Here is a 26,381-nt window from a genome sequence, read left to right on the forward strand (position 1 = left end):
ATTAAAACTGTCTGAAATGCAAAAGAGGTAGCATGATCTTTGTATTTAAGCATTTTAAAATATAAAGTTCTATATGTCATATAAGGAATTATATATAAAATATTTTTAATTTGATATTGAATTGGCTATTATACTTAAAATAATTCATTTTCATAAGTAATAAACTGTTATGTAAAATTCATTTAGCTAAAATGATTATACCAAGAAATTACTTTAATAATTATTAGAAAATAAGAATACCTAGTTTTTGTGTGTGCCAGTCCTGGGGTTTGAGCTAAGGGCCTGTGTATTGTGTTTTAGCTGTTTTTGCTCAAGATTCTAGTGACAGATCCACTCTGGCTTTTTGGTGGTTACTTGGTGATAATGGTCTCTCTTTGTCATGCTGGCTTCAAACAGTCATGCTGAGATCTTAGCCTCCTGAGTAGCAAGGATTATAGGCATGAGCCACAAGTTCCAGTCAAGAACACCCATTTTTAAGAGCTTTTAGTTTTGAAAAAAAGGTTCTTATGATTAAAATGCATTTATAGGTTATCACTGGGAAAAGCAACCTAACTGTCCTACAGGTTCTTATAACGTATTAGATGTCAGAGTAGCTACTGACATGACTTTAGAAATGCAAACTGGGTTACTAGAAACTATGCAGTGCATCTGTAGTCTGTAGTGCAATGTAAGGTGTGACTTACACCTGTTAGCAGTAATTTTGTCTTTCCTGTCACTGTGGTTAGCAGCTTGTTTCCAAGAGTGGACAGGGTAGGGGCCCTTCTGGTGTTTTCATATGTGAAAGCACCCCAGCGGCCCTTGAAAAGTTGCACGGGGAAGCCCATCTATCTGCAAAAAAAAAAAGCCAAGGCTTCATAATAAAAATGAATATCTTTTTAGCGTTTATTCAAAGCATTCTCTATTACTTTAAAAGTTCATAATTCAGTTTTGTCTGACACAAAAAAGCAGTTTTCTTTTTTTAAAAAACATGACTACATTGTTTCTCCATAAATGTATGCAAGTATAGGAATGTTATTTAAAATCAAATAGCAGATGAGAAAGATTTTTCCTAGAGATGAAAAATACACACATTTTATTCTTTACTTAGTATCGAAGAAAACAAGCCTGAAATATACGATATCTTTTGGAACTAAGCAAAAATAATTCCGTATGAAAAAATATTACAGACTGAATTTATGAGAAGAGAAAAACTTTCAGAGAGAATCCAATTTATAAAAATTCACATCTTCGTAAGGTTGACATTTAAGACACCACCATTATTTTATTTGAATTCTGCATAGAGAAGGGCTGACAGGGGAGTAGAGACCATGTCTATTGTTTGTGATCACTCAACTTTTAACTATGGGAGGAAAATGCCCACTAAATAACACATGGAGGGTCACTACTCTTCTGTCACAGATGATTTCCTGGATTTCAGAGCAAGGTCTTTAATGCATAGAGAAAGTTCTTGAAGCTCTTTACGAGTAGTATTGGTGACATCCTGCTGTTCTTTGTCTAACTCATCATTGGAGGGATCATCTCCCTGCCCAGTCTTCTTATTTTGACTGATTAACTGCTTCACAACCAAACCTTGATACTTTACCAAAAGAGTATGCTGGTCCTATGAAGAGCAAGGAGAAGAAAAGTCATTAGCAAACAGAATTCAAGTTTCTACTGACTAGATAATGCAGTTTTTTTAATCATATACATTGAATACCTGATCTTTGTAAGACAATGGCCAGGTATGTTGAAAGCTGAATCTAATAAGGTCCCTGATATCAAGAAGTTTACAGATTGGAAAAATAAAACAGCTATGCAGATCCCGTTAAAAAGTGACTAATCTAAGTTTTATCAGCCAAAACAAAGGGAGGTTCAAAACAGCCAAATTACATTGAACTGAGGAGTTGGGTTTCTGAGAAGAATTTGTACAGAATAAGACATCTGAACTTGTCTTTGAAAAGTATGGCAAAATGAGAGAAGCTGAAATAAGACATTTTTTTGGTCTTTTCTGAAAGTATTACCATGGATTTAAATTATTTTTAAAGATTCTTAAGAGCCATGCTAAACTTTAAAAATCAATGTCCTAATTCACTGTTCACATTCTTGGAAGTAAAAAGGCAAATGTTAATGTTTTGCATCTGAGTGTTGACAATGATTCATATCTACCCACTCAAAATATTCAAAGTTGAAAAGCTTCAAAAATTTCAAATGTACTGAAAATGTAATACCTCTGGAATTCTATGATTAAGAAAAGCTATGATCTGTGGAACACATCTTCCAGGTGCATGGAGCATGCTGTGGGTTGAGAACTGAAATAACAGGACTGATGTGAGGTGCAAAATAAGAGCGGGGTCTTCCGTGACTTTCAGTTGTTCAGCCAGTGCTTGTCGATGCTGGAATAGTATTTGTCTAAAACAAAATAAAACAAAACAACACACACAAACAAAAATTCAAAATTACCTCACAAAATTCAATTCTTTCCTTTCACACTTTTATTTTCTTTTATAGTTTCCCTAGATTAATGATCTACTTTCATAATAAAATTTTAAGGAATCTTTAAGTATATTTATATATTTCTATACAAATATATGTTAATACTATTTATTCATATTTATATAAGCATATAAATATGTATGATATCTATAAATATGCACATATAAATATATATACATATACAATACTACATGGATAGTGGAATACAATAAAAATTACAGAAAATGTTATAAAGCAGGAATATTCAAAGTATGATTTTTTTTTAAGTTGCTAGGAATTAAAAAGAACTATGCCCATTTAAATAAGTTTTCTTATAAGGAAGGTCCAGAGCCAATAAAAAGTTCCAGGTTTAATCAACTATGGATTTAAGAAATTCTGCTATGTTATCATGACCGTCAGAGACGACTACCTAGCTAGCTATATTAGGATTCTGAATATACTTGAAGATCTACAGACATTTAAATATACTTCTCTTTGCAAGGTTTAGATGGTAATATTCAAATTTCAAGAAATGTCTCATATATGAGTATTATTAACAGATTAATTCAATGTTACCGTTCTCTTTTCTTGTCTCCTTTTTTTACCATAATATCACAAGCTTCTGCTGCAGAATCCAGACAAGACAGAAAGTCTTCTATGCTCTAGAAAGATATTTACTGTAATTGATATTTTTATACAAGTACTTAAGGAAATATAGCTATCTAATGCTGTTGTGTAGTTTAATACCCTTAATACACTTTTGAAAAGGTCATTTTGGCATTAAATTAGAAATTGTGATTTAGGACAAAAAAATGGTAAAATGCATCCAGCTGCTTCTCTTTTACCTTTGAAAGTAACTTGGAGAAGAATATGTTTTAGCAATTATTCTTATAAAAATCTGCTTAAAGATCATTATAATACAAAGCTCTAGCTGTGATAACTAAGGAGAATAGACTTACTTTTTCATTAAGAGAATTGTGGAGTTTTGTGAGAGCTACTTTGGTTTCTTCTGACAATTTACTTAAAATTTTTTTCCTTACCTATAAAGAAAACAATGGTTTTTGATAAATGACAGGTATAAAAATCAGACAAAAAACCTCCATATATTTACTACTATAATACTGAACAGAATTTATCTTGTTTTTAAATATTAAATCTCAAACTAGGGATGAAAATATTCTACTTGTACTCCAAAATCAGAAAACTAGCCAAGAGTTAGCTAAAAAAGCTAACACAGCTACTTTCATAACCCACTCCAGCAATAGAAGAGGAAGACTAGAAAGAATGTCACTGGCTTTGTGGGAAGTAGAATACTGGGGTAAGAGGCAATTTCCTCTCCTTCCCTCTAGGGCAGGGAAGAAAATACTTTTCCCAGGGCAGTGCCGGCTGAGAAGAACCTCACTCACAGAGCTCAGGGATGCTTGTTAGGGTGGGGCCTGGGATCTTGTTCCATGATTAACCTGCTTGTTATGCTGACATAAGGGGCTTTCAGACCTTTCTCCCAGTTTAAGTGCCTTGTGATGTTTGCTGGCACTCTTGACCAGCCAGATAGTTCCTTCTGGTGCAGGGTTTTAGGAAATGGCCTGCTGAAATGGCTCGGCAGCAAGGCCCTAGAGTATATTGTGTCTGGGAAAACTAGGGCAACATAGTGCCTCTTTATCCCACCTCACATCAATCCTACTGTAGCCTTTAAGGGCGTGGGATAAACTGCCTCTATTTCCAATGATGTTGGCAAAAAAGAAGGAAACAGAAGTTCTCATACAGAGGTGGACTTATTGCTTATTGAAAGAGAAGAGAGCCAGTACATTGCAGGGGCAGGAGGGAATAAGTGTGCCCCTGTTCTGGTCCTTACTATGAGAGAAGTTACATAAAATTAAACCTCCAAAAAACAACACGTCACCTTTATGTCTAGAAACCCCAGTGCCAGAGTCTGTAAGTAAAAATGTAGTTTGACCTCAGTTTAAAGTCAGTTATATTGAGTCCTACATATGAAGATACTTTTACTTCTCTCATTTTTCCTAACTTGACCATTGTAAGTGGACCAAGAAGGATGAGGAAGAAGAGGAAGAGGGGAAAGGACAGAGGAGAAACGTGTCTTTTGTCATCTTAGGGACACACAATACTTTCCGCCTCTAGGCAACTTAGGTTTCACCACTGTACTGACTCACACAGTGAGGATAGCTGAGAAGAGATGAGCTTGGATTTGAGTTTGAGAATCAATTTTTTAAAATGAACTGGAATTAATCTAAATATTGAAATGACATGATACCATATGAAAATGAATGCAAGGTCAAAGAAATTGGTCAGATTATTAAGGGGCTTACAGATCAATAGGAAAAGAGAAGATGTGATTATAGCAAGAATTATAGAAAAAACCAACCACCTTGTTTCTTAGAAATAATTAAGCATCTTTACTCTTAATATACAGATTGCATTACCATTCCTGTGGGCAACTATATATATGTTGTGCTGTACTTGAACTAAAATCCTTTAGCTTGGCCCTGGGTTCGAAGCCCAGTACTGAAAAAGAACTCGTTCCTATATTCTATTTTGTTTTAAAACTATTTCAAGCAAGAGAAAATGAAATGTGATAACCCAAGACAATCAGTGGCAGACAAGTCAGAACATACTTCACTTGTAATGGTTGCAGGGTCATCTACCGCCATCATCAAATCTGAAGCTAAGAAGTTGAAAATGAGGTTCGTGATGTCAGTACACACTGTCTTCAGCAAGTGCTTGGAAAGAGCAGATTGAGTGTCATCTGGAAAGGAAAGCACTTTGTTAACACTAACTTCCATCTATAACTTCAAACCCTATGACAAAACAGTGTTAAGTATACCTGCAAAATACTTCATCCCTTTTTCAAACAACCTAATATTATTGTATAGGTTTGAAACCTCTTCTTGTAGGTCTTTGATGGTGCGTTTTCTGCCAGCTCCAGAAGCAGAAGTTGAAGACATGAACACTGAACGTACCACTTCGAGATATGCTTTATTAAGAGGTCTGTGTACAAGATAAATGCAGTTAAATAAAATGTATTAGATTTATGTAGGTAAGAAATTTTACTTCTATTGAAATAAGGCTTCAGAAATGGCATCTATTTTTCAAGCAAATAAAATTAATTTGGGGAAGAGTTCATGAAAAATTTGTTTTCTGGTTCCAGGAATTATAACTCAAATGGACTATTTTTCTTAACGTACTCAATGACATTGCATTGAAAAGGACAAGAACACCAATAAAACTCTACACATGAAAACAGACTTTTAAAGTTAATTTGGAGAACAGCAGAATATAAATCCCTGATCCATTTCCAGGAACTACAACTTAAGGAACTTTTTGCCTAGATTGGTTTAGAACCACAATGTTCCTCCTCTGCCTCTGGGTAGCCAAGAGTGGTAAGTACTTATGCCCATCTAAACTTACTTCTTTGGAGGCCAACTAGTTACTTATGTCCTACCAAAAAGTAAACATTATTTTCTGTCAAAAATAAGATAGAAAATAATCTTTTCTTGGTTCTGTGTATTATTTTTATGCTAAGAGACAGTTAGTGATTAGTCCTGGTGTTTGTCTCCTCAACCAAGATTTATGATAGAGCAATAGCAGCAAACATTCCGGTGGTTCTGAGTTGTTAGTTTCCATACTACTTTTGCTAAAATATTTGTACAATGCTGAACTAAATTGCTTCTGTAGGCAAATAAAGTTAGAGATTTTGTGGCTAGATTAATGTCAAAGCTTCAAAAAATATATCTAAAATGTATGTGTGAAGTACACACTTCATAACCATCAAAATTCTATCAGAAATGTAAAATAATGTTTTCTACTTGCCTTACTAAGTATTCAGCAAGTTCAGAAATAAACTCCTCAGATGCATCTTGTACATGTTTTATCAAATGATCTTCAATCTCATCCTGGCACAGAAAAGAAATGTCTGGCTTCTTCTTTCCTATTACAGACAAAGCAGTGTGGGGGGAGAAAAGAATACATAAAAAATCCGAGTCAATAAGGTATTGTTATACCTAATAAATGGTAATTTATTCATTACCTATCATAAACTCTCATATTCATTTTTATATCAGTATCTCTAATATCAAATAAAATACCTAAAAAATAAATGTAAAAACTAGGATATAATAAAATTTCTTTTAAGTGATCATCTTGAACTTCATTTAAAAATTACTCATTTATACAAGTGCATCTGAAAATAAGAAAGCAAAAATTTCCCTTTGTTTCATTTGGATGATTCAAATAAGCTTGGATATTAAAACAACACAGTTAAAAAAGTATCTTTTGGAACAGGACAATAGATACTGAGTAGAATTTCTTTCACTATGAAAGTGATTACTTATTAAAACTAAGGTCCAAAACTCTAATAGAATTTTTAAGCTAAAATTTGTCCTTTTAGGAGGTACTGCTGACAAAAGTAAAGATAATAATTTTAGAACCATAATTTATTTTTGCCTTTACAAAATTATTTTTATTCAAAGAAAAATTGGAAGTTGCTAAAATAGTGGAAACTGTTTACAGTGGAAATATCTTACCTACCCACTTAGTATAGGTTGCAGGCAAAGAAAGCCAACAATATTCCAATTAAAATGATAAAGTTATGGTTTTTAAATAAGCAATTATTTCCATTCTACAAGTGAAATAATAGCAATAGAAATAAGTGGCGAAAATCACTTTTCAACATGAATGAAGAAGAATTAAGCAGTAGAACTCAAAGCTTTAAAGTAGATATCCAAGCACTAGTCTTCTTTTCCGAGACCTGTTTTCCTACTCCTAATGTTTACAATAAATAGTTTGGTTTTTCTGTTTGCTTCGTGTATGCCTTTTACCTGTTATTAAATTATATTTCTTCTTAGTAGTCTTTCACACTGAGTTGGTTCTATATTTTAGCCCAAAACCCAATTTCAGCATCCATTTCAGAGATTACAAGACAGCCTTTTTCAAAAGCACTCAAATGAGTTTTTAGGTAGAATGTTTTTGCTACTTTCATAGCTCTTCAATAATCTTTGCACACACAAAAAAATCACTTGCCTCATTTAGGATCACAGATATCAGAAAAGTTTTTTGTAAAAATGTCTCTTTACACCTCTATCCTGAATACATCTGTGAAACAGGAAAATTCATAAAGATATACAAATATATATGTACATATATATCTGTGTTTTTATATGTATATAAAACTATATATACATGTACAGGTATGTGTATATGTATATACACATATGCATACACACACATATATATAAACAAAAGAAAAAACAAAAACACACATGGGAAAATCTCATCACTTAATGAAGTAAAGGAACTTAGAGCAAGTAGTTTTTACAAAGAAATTTCCCTTTAAATAAATAACACTTTTATGTGTATCAGTACAGTAGCTATTTCAACTTTTCTTAGGACATTTTAAAGACAGAGCTTAAACAATTGCCCTATCTTGTAAATAATTGTGCATTAACACCAGTCACATCATTTGATATTTTCATCTCCCAGCTATAATTCATATGTAATGAACTCTGTGGAAGAGAAGAAATATAAATCTCACACTAAGATCATTTAAAGTTTGTTTTAAATTTTTGTTGTTGTTGTTGATAAAGAGAGCAGTATCATGGTTTTGTTAACATTTTTAAACAAAAATAAAAACCAAATTTATTTAGGAAAACAAAGTATGTCCTTTTCAGATCTAATATCTCTGTATACCAGCAGATCTAGAAAAGAGGCAATGGATTATCAGAATTAGTCAATTCTATCCCTCTAAATATAAGCAACCAACTACTTCTGCATTATTGTAAAAATTAAATATATATAAAACTCTGATCAGTTTTTCTTTTATTTATCCTTTGGCCTTTCACTCTCTTGAAGTATTTCAAATGGTTCATTTAATGTGAATGGTTTTGTTTTTTGCCTATTTCAGGTGTATAAACTCTATCTTCCCTGTTACAATCCCTTCCTCACTTCTGTCCACAAGTGCTTGTCAGCTCCGTTCCTCTGAGTGTGATCTGGGTTTCCTGGAGCGTTAGAAATCTCATCATTATCCACTTCTCTTATCACTCAAATTTCCTCTAGGAATGTCCATTTTTTGTAAAATATCAAATGGGTTTATCACTTGGAGACAGAGGTAACTCCGCTATATTCCTTTCCTTGTAACATGTGTATGAATAACAATTGGTGTTTAATAGTGATTATTTCCTTAAAATGAGTGACCTGACTTTCAGGGGCAATAATATTCACCTGTCATTTTCACCTGTCATTTACATGGTAATTTGTGGCCAGAAGAGTTAGCAATAGGTGTATGCTTTATGCAGTTATTCACAGTGAATATCCAAGAGCAACTTGGTAATTGAAATATGAACTGTGTTGAGGAGATTTTATTTAACCTAAAGGCAGTGACTGAAATTTGTTCCCACTGAAAGTGTGTATAAAGCACATCTACTTAAGCATATACATTTTAACAAATGTACTTTAAAAGTCATGAGCAAAGGAAAAGAAAGTAAAGCCCCAAACCTGTGTGAGATGACTGAGATTCATCATCACTGTCATCATCTTTTCTTCCTTTCTTCTTGCTTTTTTTAGTTTTGTATTCGCGGGCATTGCTCCCACTGCTTCCTCTCACACTGCCACTACCCTCTGGTAGGAATGACACTAGTTAGTCATTTAGAAACTGATGATGCTATATTGCTGTATTTAACTTTAAGCAGAAAAATAAAAAGCAAAATAATTAAGAAATGTTTTACTATTTTTAAAGCTTGGAGTTTCTGGACTCAAATAAAATTAACAAATAATAAGAAATCTCTTTAACTAAAGAATTCTTAGCCTGCTTGTTTTAAATGCAATCTCTCTACAATGTCATCTTATTTCTGTAGCTTGTATGGTATTTTCTTAGCCAAATCTATTCCATCACCTTTTCTTTTATCTCCTCAAAAGATACATCCCTTCAGTTGCTTATCTGTTATTACATACTATACTATATAGTATACTAGATTTTTCCTCTAGTATAACGTCACAATTCTACTTGGTTTTACCTAATTAGCATAAGGATCACTATCCATGCTCAGGAGATATCCTGACTCATCTACAACTCAACCTGATCATGAATTTCTTGAGACCAAGGAGCAGATCACTTTTGTATTCTTGGATGCAGCACTATTTCAAAGATAATAGGATTCTATAAATGTTGACCATGAATACTAATGATTTCTATAGAAAAATACCATTAAAATTAACTAAAGAGTAAAAACAGGCCCAGCAAGTTACTGAGTTTACTGAGGTATTTATTATTTACATAAAAGATTGTAATTCTATGAAATAGAATATTTACGTTAAAATGGGTTATGAATAGTGAAAAATACTGAAACTATTTTATTTCCTAAGTATTTTTCAATAAAATAAAGTTATTTTAATAAGCTGAAGATCTTCTAACTTTGTATAGAATTCCCTCAGATTTCATCATATTGTGAAATATACTTACCCTTTGTTTTATTATGGAAAAAATACTATTTTTAAAGGCACATACCTAAAGTGACTGAATTTTTAACATTTAGTAATGTTTCTTATGAAAGGACATTCACTTTTGACATGATCTCAGGCATTGTAGGTAAACTTTTGGAAGACAACAGTACTTTCACTGAGAACAAAATACCATATGACCCATAATATTTAGAAAGAAACAGAACAGATTATAGTTAGGCTGACACATCACCAAATAATTAAGGTGCATTTTAACTATATCATCAACTCACATAATAAAGTGTGATACATGATAATGATAAGATAAAATATATAATTAAAATATACATGGTTGTAAGCACTGCTAGAACTTACCAGACTAATATGCTATCATTTCCTGGAAGAATTGGAAAAAATTTTAAAATACCACTGCATGATTTTGCAAGAAAAGGTTTTAAGGAAGAATAAAACTATCTCAAAGAAACAGTGAATTTCCAGGAGAAGAATAAAGTTTTTATAGTATAAGCTCAACGTATCTGTATCTGTCAATAAAAATTGCAGATATCAATTTTTATTCTTTTTTTTTTTTTGGCCAGACCTGGGCCTTGGACTCAGGGCCTGAGCACTGCCCCTGGCTTCTTCCCGCTCAAGGCTAGTACTCCACCACCCGAGCCACTGCGCCCCTTCCGGCCGTTTTCCATATATGTGGTGCTGGGGAATCGAACCGAGAGCTTCATGTGTAGGAGGCAAGCACTCTTGCCACTAGGCCATATTCTCAGCCCAATTTTTATTCTTGAGATGGCATTAAAACTTATTCCTACATAAAAAGTATGAAAAATACATGTATTTTTCAAATACAAGTTTCCAGTGTACAAGTGCTACCAAGAATAATTTCCAGTGATTTAAAAAATTAAAAATGGCTCATTTTCAATAAACATTTACATAAATAAAAATATCAAATGGTGATTTAGGTAACAGGATTACAACATGAAATGAGACCAACATGGTTCCCAAACAATAAATATACTGCAGTGATTAGTGATGAAAAACTGCCAAGTTATTGAAAATGACTTTAAAAGTCAAATTCTAAATAAAATAAAGGAACCATCTACTGAAATTTGGGAGAGTGGGAGAAGACATTACAGGGAGAGAACACCTACTTGCAGAAGTCTTGAAGTGAGCATGCGTGGTATGTTCTAGTATAGAGGCCACAAAGCAAATATGAACTTTGCATGTTTGAGAATCTCTACCTCCCAGGAAACGAGTAAAATCATGAGATTAGGTTTATGCTTCTATTTTCCATGATTAAAACAACTTAGGTTAAAGGTTTGACATTAGTTCTCAAAGGTCAAAAATTCAAGAACAAGGCTTGTAAAAAGGGTAATGCAAACTTCACACCACAAACAGAAACTTTCTTTAAATCTTTTTCATAAGTAAAAATTAATTACCTGTTGCTCTCTTCCTGCGCTCATCCTTTTTATCCTTCTTATTTGCATTAACATTTTCTAAAATGGAGAATTGTTTCAGATCTTCTTCAGTGATTAAATTCACAGGATTATTTTTCATTTCCTGAAATAAACATGTAATTTTGGTAAGTAAAAATATGTAGCTTTCCAAAAAGCATAACATAAAAGTTGCTTGTATAATTACATTCTATTTCTTTTCCTTTGCTTCTTAGTTAAGAAATATAAAGCTTTACCACTCTAAATCTGTTTCATCTTGCTAAAAAAATTTGGCTTTTTGTACCTATTGCTAGGTTAGAAAGAAAGCCTTTGCAATCTCTGAATATGAAATATCAGATGTAATCCTCTTCGGGGCTGAGATGTAGCTCTATGGCAAATGCTTGCCTAGTATGTACAACATCCTGGGTTTGATCCCCAGTACCAAAAGAAAAAGAAAAGACAAATAATAATAATATAGATGTAATAATCTTCTTCAATGATTACCTGCAGAGCTTTTTGCCCCTTGTTTTTATTAAGAACACCAATGCTACTGGACAAGCCTATTTTTCCTTTGAATTCTTCCTTTTGTGGGGGGAGAAGACGGGGGGGGGGGTGGGCACTCCTGGGGCTTGAAGTCAGGAACTGGGCCTCTTCCTTGAGCTTCTTTTACTCAAAGCTAGTTCTACTTCTGGTTTTCAGGTGGTTAATTGGAGATAAGAGTCTCAGGGCCTTTCTTGCCTGGGGTTGGTTTCAAATTAGAATCCTCAGAACTCAGCCTCCAGACTAGCTAGGATTACAGGTGTGAGCCACCAGTGATTGGCTAGATGAATTCCTGATGCTCTCTACTTTTTTTTTTTTTTAAGTTTGGATTAACAACATGAACTATTTCCAAGTTCAAAAACTGTTTTTTTTTTCATGAGAAAAGGTTCTATAATTACTGTAACAAAAGCACATTTTCATGATAATGTTATCAGTTCTTTTTTTTATTTAGAATGTTGACAGTTTAACTGAGAAAATTGATAGCTATTGCATCAGACCATATATATATATCTCCCTTTATTTTCATTTATCCTCTCTAGAGTGCATATCATCTTTTCTTTGAAGATAATGAAAGTGGAGAGCCACTTGTCCAAAGTCATAAAAGAATAAATATGCTTAAAGTAAGATTTAGTCATATGAAATCTATCTTTTTCATCTTTTTTTGTTCATCAGGACAAGTTCATTTTTATACTACTATCTAACTTAAAAGGTGTGAAGCTAAATACACATTAGTTATTTATTTAATAAGTCTGCATAAAACCAGGTTCTATGAAGAGATGATGCTGGTAACTACAAATATGAATTAAAACAGACAAAGACAAATTTGGCATTATTTCTACTCCAATACTTTTACAGCAATTATGCTAAAACTAATTGTATTGTTTGTTTGAGACAGAATCCTGGTATGTAGTCCAGGCTGGACATAAACTGCCTTTTCTCAGGCTGTAGAATGCTGAGGTTGAAGCATGTTCCACCATCATTAACACAAGTAATCAATTTTGATAGCAACAGTAAGTTCTTTGTATACTCAAACTAGAAAAAAAATTATGCTCTGATAGATTTACTAATACTTGAGTGTATATACACATACCTTATGCTATGTAAAAACCTAGTTATTTTCTTGAGCTACTCAATATATGAAAGTTCAGTGTGTATTTATACAGATACTGCTATGTTCATTTCAATGCTTTAAACTTGGATCGATATCCTCAGGTGACTTAACTATATTATTTCATCTGGGCAAAGGTATAAATGTTTATAATCCCTCTTACTTGGTAATAAGGTATGGTTAGGAAGATCAAGGCCTAAGGCCAGCCTCTGGCAAAAACAAGAGCTACTATGTAAAAAAATAGCTAAAGCACAAAGAGCTGAGGCATAGCTCTACCTAATAGCGTACCTGCTCGGTAAGCATGAGGCCTTGAACTGAAAGCTCAATTTTGGTGGAAAAAAAAGTGTAAAATTTCACTTAGGTGATTTTTAACTTAAAAGGTCTCTAAGTTCTGGCATATGATCTAATAAAAATGTAAAAGAAAAATGAAAATGAGTGTAAGAAAGTAAATAAGAATAATTAAAGGGAATTGGGGTTTCATACAAAGTATTTGTTTTGGAATAGACTGCTTATGTCATTTTTCAAAACACAACAGATGACTCTAATGTACAAATTTTGTTAAGATTGGTGTAGCAAAGAAAATCTGGATTACCTTTTCAGCTTTCTGGTGCATTAGTTCACTGAACTGATCTATGCAGTCAGTTATAAACTTTTCACTGACTACAACGGTGTCACTAAAGACTGTAGCTGAAGCCTGTTTGCTGAACAGTCTCATCACCTGCTGAAGCAACATGGAAGCATCTTCAATTGATATAGAACTGGGAAGCAGGGGCTAGAATTATAAACAAAGTAAAAATGAAGTGAAAAGGCCATATAGTACAGATTGTCATATGTATAAAAATATGCATATGGGTTTAAGAATGTACATATATAAATATGCACACATATGTAAGCATGTATGCGTATTAGTATGTTCTCCTTATGTGGCTTTCATAACCATAATTAGCGTTAGGATCTTTCAAATTGTATTTCAGATTTCATCATCATGCTGAGCTTGGGAATCATAACCTATTTCCTATCTAATTTCCCTACTTGTAAGGGATCACAAACTGTCCAAAATGACACCTACAAATTGTACCCAGTTCCTCTCTCTCACAAATGCACATAGTCTCCCAGTAAGGCCTAAAAACTTTCCTACAAAATATATTTCCTTTAAGCATTTTCTGCTATCTCTGCATTATCTGCTATCTCTGCATTATCATTCTGTATACATATCTCTCCCAAAAAGTCTCCTTGAGAGTAGAAGTTTATCACATATCCAACAAAGAGAACGATGACTGATACACACAGAGTGCTTGAAATTAGTTATATATATATATATATTTAGCAACAAAATTCAAACAAACAACAAGAGAAAAACTTAGGAACTTTTGTACCCCAAACAGGGAATATTTTGCTTTTTAAAGACTAAATTAAAGCCCTGACTAAAAATTAATAGATTTAGCCCCTGTTTATTATCACTGACACTTTTCTTTTAGTATAATGGAGGGCAGGTCCACAGTGAACATGAAGTAAAACGCCATCAGTGCCCATGCAGCTTATGTTAATAAGTTAACAGAGATTAGTAGATAAGAGACAAACAAATGCTACAGGATGCTCAACACCAGCAGAGTTCTAAATGTTATAAAATGTGAAAAGTCTCATCTGTGTCAGTATCAGGATATGTGTTGTACATTGTTTTCTTATTTGTTTTGAGATTAATGGAACTATGGATATTGTTAATATACATGAAAAAGATTAGTTCAAAAGCTGTATCATATACTTAAAGTAATTAACATTAATGTTTTAACCACAACCATTTGAAGTTACCACTAAAGCCAAGATTATCTTTGTGTATAATAGCTTTTCAGATGGCTATATTAGTTAGCAAATTCTTATTGATCACTGGTTTAAAGAAGAAATAAAAAAGACAAGACATACTGAAATGTCAACCCAGGTTCCAGAGCTGATGGCTTCCTCCACTGATGCTTCCACCTGATCCACAAGACCTTGACCAACACAAGCTGTCTTCAAAAACAGGAGCTGTGTAGTCTTATATCTTTTTTTTATGTAGCTAACAGCATCTGGGATTCCAAGTCTGGACAGAGCATCAAATTCTAGAAATATATCCCAAAGTTGGAGAACTGTCACTACTTTCATTTTTTTAGAAATCTTAGAATAAGTTAAGTTCTAACAAAACCTATGCTTTGACTATAAAGGTACTGACTTATAGATTATTTTAGGAATGAAACATAGAGCTGTATCATAGCTTGTTCCCCAGTTATCTTCTTAAACTTTTTTCACTATAAGTCTTTATTAGAAAAATTGGTACTTTTTGAATATCAGCTAAAGAAAAACTTGAGACTACTGAGCAATCAAAGCAGAAATAGGGGTAGAGAAGGTAATGATTTAAGAAACAAAGTGAAGTTAAATTTGATTATTTTAGTTAAAATAATGTTTTCTCTTTGGACAATGTAGAACAAATTAAATCTCTAGTCTCAATTAACTAGAAAAAGTTTTAGCATAAAAAAATCCTCAAATGTACAGACAAGACAGTTACTGAAGATATCTACCTTCTTCACTACAACTTTCACTCAAAATAACCATAATTAAGAAAATGAGTTACAACAATGCTTTAATATAGATCTTGGGTTGAAGAAACAACAAAAAGTACATCCCAAGAGATGAAGAGAACATAAGTAGGGCAAGTATCTTAGCTTACTTGTTATATGTTTCCTACTAAAAAAGTAATCTGCTATATAGTTATAAAGTTGATCAAACTATTATTGTTTTAATGACTAAATTTAGTCAATCTACTTCATCCAAATGATGGTCAGAATCTCAGAAACAAAACTTGAAATAACCTCAATGTTTTAGAAGAATGACAACTGATAAAAATGAACATTGGGAAGATGATAGTCCAAATATTTCGAAGAGAAAGTAATTGAAAACTGGGCAATTTCAAAACTATACAGTGAATGTAATCTTAGTTAAAATACTTGTAGTTTATCCTTTTTATATAGTGGAAAGATTATTAATAATCAATATCAGCTTTTGGCAGTTTTACATTACAGTTGGTAGAGTAACTCTGGAATTAAATTCATATCTAAGACCTGCAGAGGACTACAATATGATTACTTCTATAAATCAAGGGGAATAATTGTAATCTGGCAACAGCAGGAAAGCAAGGTTAGTACAATACTTTCTAAGAATGTTTTAGTAATAAGAAACTCTATTCTTAAATAAAAAGTTCTTACCTAAATATCCATTCTGCCTGAAGAAAGAATCCACCCAAGTACTCTGTGTTCTGGAATAGATGTCAGGCACAAACACAGCTTTGTCTTGTCTCCCACCAATCACAGTGCCTCGTAATCGACCACTAGTAACAAGCTCTTCGAGCACAGCTTAAAACAAACCCATACAAATGCAAATAAGTCAGAACAGGCAGAAATCTTTTAAACATACTGCATTTTATCATTTCATTGTCTACATGTTCTTTCCCCTGTGAAAAATTAATTTGAAATTTAAATAGCATAAATCAAGTACTATACACATATATACACTATACATACACACACTTCCTTAATCCTACAATTAAACCTCACTATGTGTATGTCCAACAATGTGTGCATATATTCTTTTCATTTTATTTATAAATTGTTTTTCTTCTCAAACTATTTCTCTGGAGGTGGATAATATTTAATGTTTGGTAGTACACTTGACAGATATATATGAGCATTCATAAAGAAATATTCTAAAACAGAAAATACATTAGAGACATTAAGATTCAAGATTAAACAGGATAAAACATGAAAATAGTTATGTTTTGCATTACTAGCCTATTAAGCAGTGCTACAGTTTGGATGCTGGCTGTCCCCTAAAGGTCCATATATTAAAGCCTTAGTGCCAGGGAATTGGGCTTAGTAGGAGGTCTTTGGATTACTGGGTTTGTGTGACTCAAAGTTCTTTCTCTTTGTTCCCTGGCTCCTGAAATAAATACTTTTGCTCTTGAACTTGTTGTACAATGGGCAGTAAAGGCTCAAAGCAGTTAGGCCAACCAATTTTAGATTACAGACTAATTCTAAGTAAAAAAACAAAACAAAAACACTGCCCACCCCTCATTTTGCTTTTTAGGACTGAGAAGTGAAAATCTGTAAATTGGGTATATGCATAATGAGCAAACACTCTACCCCTAAACTACTCTTAGCCTGAGTGATACTGATTTTAAACAAAACTCACAGTAAAGAAGCTGCTCTTGAAATCCGTACTTTGAAATCAAGGAATTCACTGCTGTGGGCCTGTATGGAAAGTGAAAAAAGGAAAAGAGGGAAGAAGGAAGAAAGGGAGGAAGAGAGTGAGAATTGAAATTGATTCACTATATAGTTACATGTGATTTAACAAAAAAAAAAAAAGGATAATTGGTTTAGGAAAAACAAGTTTTTAAATGATAACACATTTTTAAATGAAATTTTAAATCCTTAACTGGAATTTCCCTACTGAAACATCAGAGAAACCAATGTATCATTTCAATCCAGAATTGATTTATACTATCATTTTACCAAATATTCAATTCTGATTTCTAGCACATTTGCCTGTGCCTTTCCATTCTCCTGTATATAGTCATCCATATACAAGATGAGAAGTTGGTTTTAGAATAGCCCTTCATTCAGAGTAAAACCCATGAATGCTTAAGTCTCTTATTTAAAATGGTTTAGTATTTTCCTATAACCTGCAAACCTTAACTCATTCCTAGATGATTAACAATTCCTAGTATAATATTTATAAACAGTTGTTATGCTGTATTGCTCAGACGATAATGAAGAAACAAACTCTACAAGTTTATTATGGATGCGAGTTTTTTTCCTGATTATTTTACTCCATGGTTGAGTCTATGGATGCAGAACCTGGCTTTGGAAGGCATAGTGAATGTTTTTCTCCATTTCCTCTTCCTTCACATGGATAGATCATATTTTGCTTACATATCCACCAATTGATACATATTTAGATTTCCTTTAATATTTATGTTAATGTTGTGAGGGCATATTTGTGTGTGGGGGGGGGTATGTGTGTATGTGCACACATGTGTTGACAAGATGTGCTGAGAGAGGACTGACCCATGGTTTCTGCATCCAAAGCAAGGTACTCTGATATCCTGAGCTGTATCCTTAGCCTTGAACATACTTTTATTTCTACTGGGTAGATTCCCATGAGTGTACTCCTTCTATAATAACTATAATTTGCAAGTATATTGTGTTCCTATGTACTTTAAGCCAGTATGCTTGTTATCTAGTTAATGTTATTCTAAGTTTTTATTGTTTTGCATGTAATTGAAAAATTTTTAAAAAAGTAATTCTAAGTTTTCAGTCTCCTACAACAGACATGGGGAAGCTGAAATGGTTTCAGAAAATGAACTGAATACTTAAAACCCTGTGTTTGGAGAACTCCAACTAAGTTATTATTTCTAAATAATTATTTGTGTGAAAAAATTATCTTATCAATTGTTTTTACCTAAAACTTTCAGCCAAATTATCTAGAACTCATAAACCAACTAAATCAATTCAGGTGCTCTGTGAAGTCTTTATCTGTTCTTCATACAGTAATTATTACAACTTTCTCATATTTTATTTTGATGTTTTATATTCCATTTACCTAAGTATATCCTTACAAAGAGTGTTCCTTAAAAGAAACTCAAGGGAGTTATCTAGTAATTTATCTGTAAGTTTCACATTATTTAAAGATAAAAAAGAAAATTATCCCATCAGACTATAAGCTCTTCCCTATAATATTGTAGTCTTTTGAACCTCTAGTGCCTTATTATGTACAAGGAACTCACTAAATGAATGCTAATTTGTAAAATAACAAAAATATCACTTTTGCTGCCATGTGAAAACATATCTGCAGTTAAATTACCTGTAGTTAAATATTGCTGTAAAGCAAAATAGAGATAGAAATAACCACTGGATTTAATGAGTATAACATTACTGCTACAGATGTGGTTGAAGACAGATAAGTGAGGTGAGAAATAACAGATCACTGAGCCAGTAAATGCACATCTTAATCTCAAGGTTCATTTAAAGAAAATGAACCATTTCAATAGTATGTAGAATGTGGAATATGGAATTCACAATTCCTTTTTTGTTTTGTTTTGTTTTTTGCCAATCCTGGAGCTTGAACTCAGGGCCTGAGCACTGTCCCTGGCTTCTTTTTGCTCAAGGCTAGCACTCTACCACTTGAACCACAGTGCCACTTCCAACTTTTTCTATATATGTGGTGCTGAGAAATCGAACCCAGGGCTTCATGTATACGAGGCGAGCACTTTTTTTTTTTTTTTTTTTTGCCAGTCCACAGGGCCTGAGCACTGTCCCTGGCTTCTTTTTGCTCAAGGCTAGCACTCTGCCACTTGAGCCACAGCGCCCCCTCTGGCCATTTTCTGTATACGTGGTGCTGGGGAATTGAACCCAGGACCTCATGTATAGGAGGCAAGTACTCTTGCCACTAGGCCATATCCCCAGCCCACGAGGCGAGCACTTTATCACTAGGCCATATTCCAAGCCCCCACATTCCTTTTAAAATGAGACTTGGACATTTTTTGGTGGGTCACAAAGTCACTGAAATGATAATGATGTCATGGAAAGAGGAGATAACAGAGAATGTAGGTTCTAAATCTATTCTATATAACATTCAGAATGAACATAATTACTTTTCAGCATTGTAGACTCTTACTTGGTAAGGATGGATCTTAAAAATCATCTGTCTCCATGATATGTCCAAGTAAGTTAGGAATATGTTTATATGGTTATTATGTGACATGAGCTCAAATTCTTCTAACTTTGTAAACTGCATGGTCCTTTCATGAATTCAGGGTGACCTTAATATAGTGATGTGGACAGTGGTTTTTAAACTGAGAATGTAGAAGCATTTTAAGGGTCCTAACGGTAAAGGTTGGAAACAGGGCAAATTCCCATTTGCAGAAGCTCCTTTTCTATTGTCTAATAAACTGTGGTCCTCAATTGGACTTTGTTTCAAACAAGAAAGATCCAGCTGATAGGGTTAAAAAAGACATATTTAAGTAAGGTACAAGTCACTGTGCTTCAAAGCATCTCACCGGGTAATAGCACTGAACAGTCCTCGGATGCGTGCTTTATGGCGAGATACAAAGGCTTCAGTAAAGATTACTCCTCTGTTATCAAGATCAATATGCCCATTGATAATTTTGCCAAGTCGCTGAGTTAATGCCTAAAGATACAGATGAATATTTTTATTAATTCAAAAGACCAAAATTAATTTTATGAGTTTGTATTATCCAATTTATACTGATGTATCAATCATGACTGGGAAATTTCAGAAAGCATAAAAAATATCTCACCAATAGTAAAGGTTCAGGATCTTAGAAATTTCATTATCATAGCAGAGCCAACAATATAGTCCAACTGTTTATAAGGAAAAAACTTAAGTGTCCTAATAGCTTTTACTAATGAAGTCTATTTCTAATGTAAAATGAAAATGACTGATTGACCAGTTTTGTAGATACAGCAGTATCCAAAGAACTGGCAGCCAAGGCATATGCATGCGTATCAGAGAAAACCCTCCCTAGACCTTCAAACACTAATAGAGAGAAATAAATTTTATTTCAAGATTCTATAACTTAGAGAAGCATAAGACTTAAAAATGATCTTCTCTGACAAAAATATGAGCAAGTTATCTTTGTCCAGATTTGAACTGGAAGATAATCTGGTTTCTTGGTAACCTGCGTTCAAAAGTATTTCTACACAGCTATCCGATAGCTGGGGTCAGGTACTTGTGATGGATGTCTGAACACATTTCACATTTCAAAATGAGTTAGGTATACTCAAAACTACTTAATATGGAAAAATAATATGGAAAAGTGTTTTAACACCTTAATGACCTTTGAAAATACTTGTAGGTAATGTTGAGAAAAAATAGAACTAAAAAATAGCATATAATTGTATATTTCCAAGACAAAACAAATTTAAGGGGAGAGCTTTATAAGAAATCATTTGGAACTGAGCTTGTTTTTGTTTTGTCTTTTGCTTTTTTGTCATTGGTGTTTTTGCTGATCCTGAGGCTGGGTGTTATTCTGGAGCTACTTTTGCTCAAGGCTAGTGCTCTACCACTTGAATCATAGCTGCACTTCAGGCTTTTATGTGATTAACTGGAGACAAGAGTCTCATGGTCTTTCCTACCCAGGATGGCTTTGAACCTCTTTTTTCGGATCTCAGCCTTCTGAGTAGCTAGGATTAGAGGTGTGACCCACTGGTATCCTGCTACAGCCTGATATTTTTCAAATGTTTGTAAGAAACACATGCATTGATTTCCTCTGGTAAACATGTACTTGCTCATGTAAAATAGAACTTAGATCCTAAAATGCTATGAAAAACACATCTTTAATATACATGCTATTTTTAGGGACGCTCATTCTCTTAGTATAGATGAGTAAATCACCACTACGAATTTATCTCATATGTTATGGTATGATAATGTTTTATAAGCTGGGGTCTTAAAGTGATTTATATTTAAAAGGAGATTCTTCTGTCCCTTTGAATCAGTATATACCAAACAGAAACAATATTTATTGAATGTCTCAACTCTACCAGAATTTTACTATTCCTCAATGAATAAAGCCTATGAAAAAGCTGTAATTATTCCTCCTTTACAGATATGTGACTTGAAGTACATGGCAGATGAAATATTCTTCCTAATGTCAAATAAATAAGAAGTGAAACAGACAAGATTCAAATTAAGATCTGTTAAACAGCAAACCCTATTAACCATCTATAGTACCAGACAGACTTTTATGATTCTAAAATGTCAATCTACTTTAAAAACAGGGAAAAATACTAAGGATATGCCTGTTTTCCAGAAAATGTTGTTATATATAAAAATAACTAATTTAAGCACAAATGTACACAAATATGTAACTTAAGAGAAATATGTGAGATTGAGAGATTGAGAGTTTAGAGGAAGAAAAAAGAGGACATCAAAAGCAGTATCACTGTTGACATCATGGATACAAAAACTTTTTGCTAATGAAGCTGCCATACACACTATAGGGTATTTCACAGGATCCTCAACCTTCACCCACAGATGACAGTGGTAACCCCTCTGTTATAATCTTCAGCAATTATTTGCTAAAATATAATTAGGAAATTAAAATTATAAATACAACTGGAAAATTAAAATGATAGATATCTTGATTAAAAATTCTGTGCAGCTGATATGAGAAGTATTAAATAAATCTATATGTTTGTGGCTAGGGATCAAGTCTAAGAACTTAATTTCTTTTCAGGATGTCATGTAGCTCATGAAGAATGTAATCATTTTAAATGCCTCCTCAGAGCCATCAACAAATAGGAAATATCCCTGTACAATATACTGCTGCAGCATATGTCAAGTAGGATACTTGCAATATACCAACTAGTGAGAAGAAAATGTGGTACTTTATTCCTCTCATTAATATCTTTTAAAACAATTGTTTGTTAAAAACAAAAGAAACCATTATACTATTAAGAAATAGTACCTGTGTCAGGAAATTTCCAGGAAGGTCATAAGTTTTACATAATTCTGATATGGTTACTTGACCACTTTCTTGCAGCTTATCATTTACTTCTTCTGCTAATCGATCCAAATAGTTTCTAATATATAAAAAAGAAAATAGGAAAAAATGAGAATTAAATGCTTTTCCTCTATATTCTCCATGTTTTACATCTAATTTCTCTTGAGGTACAGTACAAAGTTACTACAGGAAAAAACAAGTTATAATTTGTATTACTTTCATAGAAAAAAGTCAGAATGTACTTATAAGTATATTACTTCATATAATTAGTACTTTTAAAGTGGGATGATTCTTGTAATCAAAAGAACTCTGCAAACTCTAAATACCATGTCTAACGGTTAGCCTAGAGTATCTGAAAGAAAAAAAAAAAGGCTCTTTAATTATACTTACTCATCTATCAGTTGTCCCAGTACTAGCTGGACATGCTTTTCTGATTTAATAATGTCACCAATTCTATTTTCAATATGAGTCAAATCCACATTAATAACCTAGGAAATAAACAAAAATTATATCAGTAGTAATTCTATACTGTCATATAAGATAGAAGTTATATATTTAAAATAATACTTTTTAAGAAACTCCTTAATCTCAGGTGAATTTTGAATTTATTTGCAATTATTAGAAATCTTGATCAAATAAAAGATTATAGAGACTTACTGCCTATTTACTTTTTACTTGAAAAAATTACATTTTTACTGTCCAGGAAAATTTTTATTAAGCAACAAACTATACTTTCATATAACAGATGACACTTCAGACAAGACTTTTGGGCTTATATAAAGTATACTTGACAATCACATGTGTTTATATTTTGAAAATATTTTCTAATTTTTATTATTTACAACTTCTTACTACAACTATAAACTGAAACACTAGTGATTTTTATACCATGATTGCATAGAACTTACAACTGTACGAAATATTGCACAAAATATAATACTAATACTAGTGAATATGTGTGTGTGTGTGTGTGTGTGCGCGCGCACATGCGCATGCTGGTTTTGGAGCTTGAACTCAGGTTCTGGATGTTGTCTCTCAGATTTTGTGCTCAATGCTTGCCTCGTATACATGAGGCCCTGGGTTCAATTCCCCAGCACCACATATACAGAAAATGGCCAGAAGTGGCACTGTGGCTCAAGTGGCAGAGTGCTAGCCTTGAGCAAAAAGAAGCCAGGGACAGTGTTCAGGCCCTGAGTCCAAGCCCAGGACTGGCCAAAAAAAAAAAAAGAATAAAAGTGGCGCTGTGGCTCAAGCGGTAGAGCGGTACCCTTGAGCAAACTAGCTCAGGAACAGTGCCCCAGGCCCAGAGTTCAAATCCCAGGACCAGCACACAAAATAAAACAGGAAGAAAGAAACATAGCAGTCAGATTTTGTGCTCAACACTAAAGCTGTACCTCTTGAGCCACAGCTCTTGGTTAATTTTAGATAAGAGACTCATGGACTTTCTTGCCAAGACTGGCTTCAAATAATGATCCTTGTATATCAGCCTCCTGAGTAGCTTTATTAATTAATGAACATTTTGAAAAGCACTGAAGATCAAATTCATAATATAAAAAATTGAGAAATCAAAAGAAAATTTTATAAATTTAAAATTTACCTGTTGTAGATCAACAATATTTACTCGACCTTTAAAGAGAAGATATTAATTTTAAAGTACATGTAAGTGGAGAAGGTAAATAGTGCAAACTGTTACAGAATTAACTTCAGATAAGTTTAAGTCCACAAAGTGACAATAATTCATGTCTACACACACACACACATGCACACATAATACACACACACACACACCATTTGCTGAATAGGTCATTAAGGTTTATGCTTTGGCAGTAACTCAGAATTGTCTTCATCACATCAGAACAATTATGAAAAACAAGTGACATACAAGTTGGCTAGACCTATGAAGAGTATTCAATTCATTTTACAACTAAGGCCAAAGACATAGTGACAACTAAAGATGATTTTTTTCCATTATTTGAAACTGAAAGGTAGGTTTGTCAGCAAAATATTACATAATTCAGCTCCTATTCTATTAGTACTATATATAAGAAGATAAATAAAACAAACACCAAGGTTAAATAAATAACTCAGAAGTTATTAGAATAAAGAGTTGCTTAAAGTGCTGGATGGGGTGGTATATGTCTGCAATCCCAGGACATAAAAGGCACAGGTAGTAGCAGACAAAAATGTGAGACCCTATCTGAAAGCTAAGTTAAACCAAAAAGGGCTAGATGTTTGGTTCAATTCAATCCTAGTAAAACCAAAAAAATAGAGGAGGTTCAAGTTGGTCTATTTTAATCAAATTTTGCTCAATTAGATCAGTAGTTTGTTCAACTTTTAAAAAAGACAAAAATTGCTATTCTTTGGGGGTTGATAGTAATATGATGGGTATGGAATACTGCCTGTAATTTCTGAGAACCTACAATCTTTTTAATAGGAATAATTGAAAAGAAAGATATCCTATAAAATATAACAGCTATTACTTGGTTATGACCATTTTTAAGAGTTTTCTGTCCAAAAATAAGGGAGAGTTGGGGAGGGGATCCTGAGAAATTACTTACCACCTCGGACATGTAGTTCATCTCTCATCTCTTTAATAATTTGGGCTGGAGTGACATATTCCTTTCCATCAAGTGTGTGAACTACTTCTAGTTGTTTCTGAGCAATTAACTTAGTCACAATCTCAATGCAGTTCCGCTCTGACAACCTAAAGGAAAAGAGAAACATTTTAGGCATATGCTTCACATATTGTTGCTCAATGAAACAAACACAGACTTTCAAAAAGTTTGAAAACAAGCTTTCAGAAAGTTTGCACGAAAGGCTACTTTTACATTACAAAATGTGTATCTTTCATTAGTACAACATACTGACCCAATAATTTTAAAAAGCTTGGGAGTGAGCAAGTGTACACTTAAAACCATGTGCTTCATTGATAAAGCTATCCCTCAAACTCAGACTTCAAATGTGCTCTTTTCTAAACCTGCTTTAGGGACTTCAAATCCGAATAGAAAATGGAGAATACATATTTTAGGTAAGAAAAATATACTCAATCTTTTTAATCAATTCTTTTCTCCTAACTTTAGATGTATGAGTGGCGTAAACACTTGATGCGTGTGTGTATGTATATACATATAATATGCTGTATAACACATCTGTGTGTTCAATATTATTCAACACAAGAGGTTATTCTGGACACATTCCCCCACGGTGTGCTAGGTTTGTATTAAATGTCAGTGGCCTGCAGTTCCTAGGAGTGACAGATGTACCAAGTGTCCGGTGTAGGTCTGCCAAGGCGGACAGAGGGGCGCAGAGATGGGGATCGGCTCGCGGTCTGGGAGGCCGTGTGTGTGGGGACTCCCTTCTGAAGCTGCCTGCCGGGGTACGGCGTCGCAGGGACCGGGCAGGGGTGACAGGTCTCTCGGGCTCGGGGCGCGGGCGGCGGGCGGCGCCGGGGCTCGGGGCAGGGACGACGCGGCAGCGGCCCGGCCTCGAGACCAGGCGAGACCCGCTGACCAGGGCCAAGGCTCGGGGCCCGGGCGCTAAGGCCTCAGCTCCGCGTGTGACAACCCCGGGCCTAATTAGAGCTCCACCAGGAAGAAGGAGGGTCTGGCACCTCTGCGTGGCTTCGGCGAACTGCGCCCGCTGGAAGTCAGCCGCCAACCGCCGGATCTCTTCCCAAGCGTCCGCCATCGCCGCTGGGACAGCTACACGTCAGCTCCGGCTCCGAGAGGCGAGCCGGCGACGGGCAGCGCGGAGGGACAAGAGGCCACGCCCCCGACGACGGGACGGAACGCGCGCCCCGCCCACCGGGGGCGGGGCCTCAGGAGCGCAGGCCCGCCCCCCA

At 34.1% G+C, this 26,381-nt stretch overlaps 1 protein-coding gene across 1 annotated transcript; it reads right to left on the reverse strand.

Annotated features, from left to right (window-relative positions):
- Positions 1-493: 493 nt before the first annotated feature.
- On the reverse strand, positions 494-26,298 carry Ufl1 (UFM1 specific ligase 1). Its single transcript, XM_048353810.1, has 19 exons — positions 26,151-26,298; positions 25,099-25,244; positions 24,138-24,166; positions 22,931-23,028; positions 22,505-22,619; positions 20,072-20,202; positions 17,206-17,264; positions 16,224-16,370; positions 14,908-15,083; positions 13,580-13,759; positions 11,346-11,466; positions 8,956-9,078; positions 6,277-6,394; positions 5,291-5,454; positions 5,082-5,212; positions 3,411-3,491; positions 3,028-3,113; positions 2,208-2,388; positions 494-1,600 (listed from the first exon to the last, which is right to left on the reverse strand). Exons 1-19 carry the CDS (start codon positions 26,225-26,227, stop codon positions 1,382-1,384), a joined length of 2,382 nt encoding a protein of 793 aa, XP_048209767.1. The 5' UTR covers positions 26,228-26,298; the 3' UTR covers positions 494-1,381.
- Positions 26,299-26,381: the final 83 nt, after the last annotated feature.

The sequence above is a fragment of the Perognathus longimembris genome, chromosome 9 (assembly GCF_023159225.1).
Source record: "Perognathus longimembris pacificus isolate PPM17 chromosome 9, ASM2315922v1, whole genome shotgun sequence".
Classification (NCBI taxonomy): domain Eukaryota; kingdom Metazoa; phylum Chordata; class Mammalia; order Rodentia; family Heteromyidae; genus Perognathus; species Perognathus longimembris.

What these genes read in the sequence shown, in the direction of transcription:
- Ufl1 (XM_048353810.1), bottom strand. Translation starts at nt 26,227, where the DNA reads ATGGCGGACGCTTGGGAAGAGATCCGGCGGTTGGCGGCTGACTTCCAG. An exon ending in ATATTGTTGATCTACAACAG is followed by an intron (nt 23,029 to 24,137) that starts GTAAATTTTAAA and finishes TTTATTTCCTAG; the next exon opens with GTTATTAATGTGGATTTGAC. An exon ending in AGGGATGAAGTATTTTGCAG is followed by an intron (nt 5,213 to 5,290) that starts GTATACTTAACA and finishes TTTCCTTTCCAG; the next exon opens with ATGACACTCAATCTGCTCTT.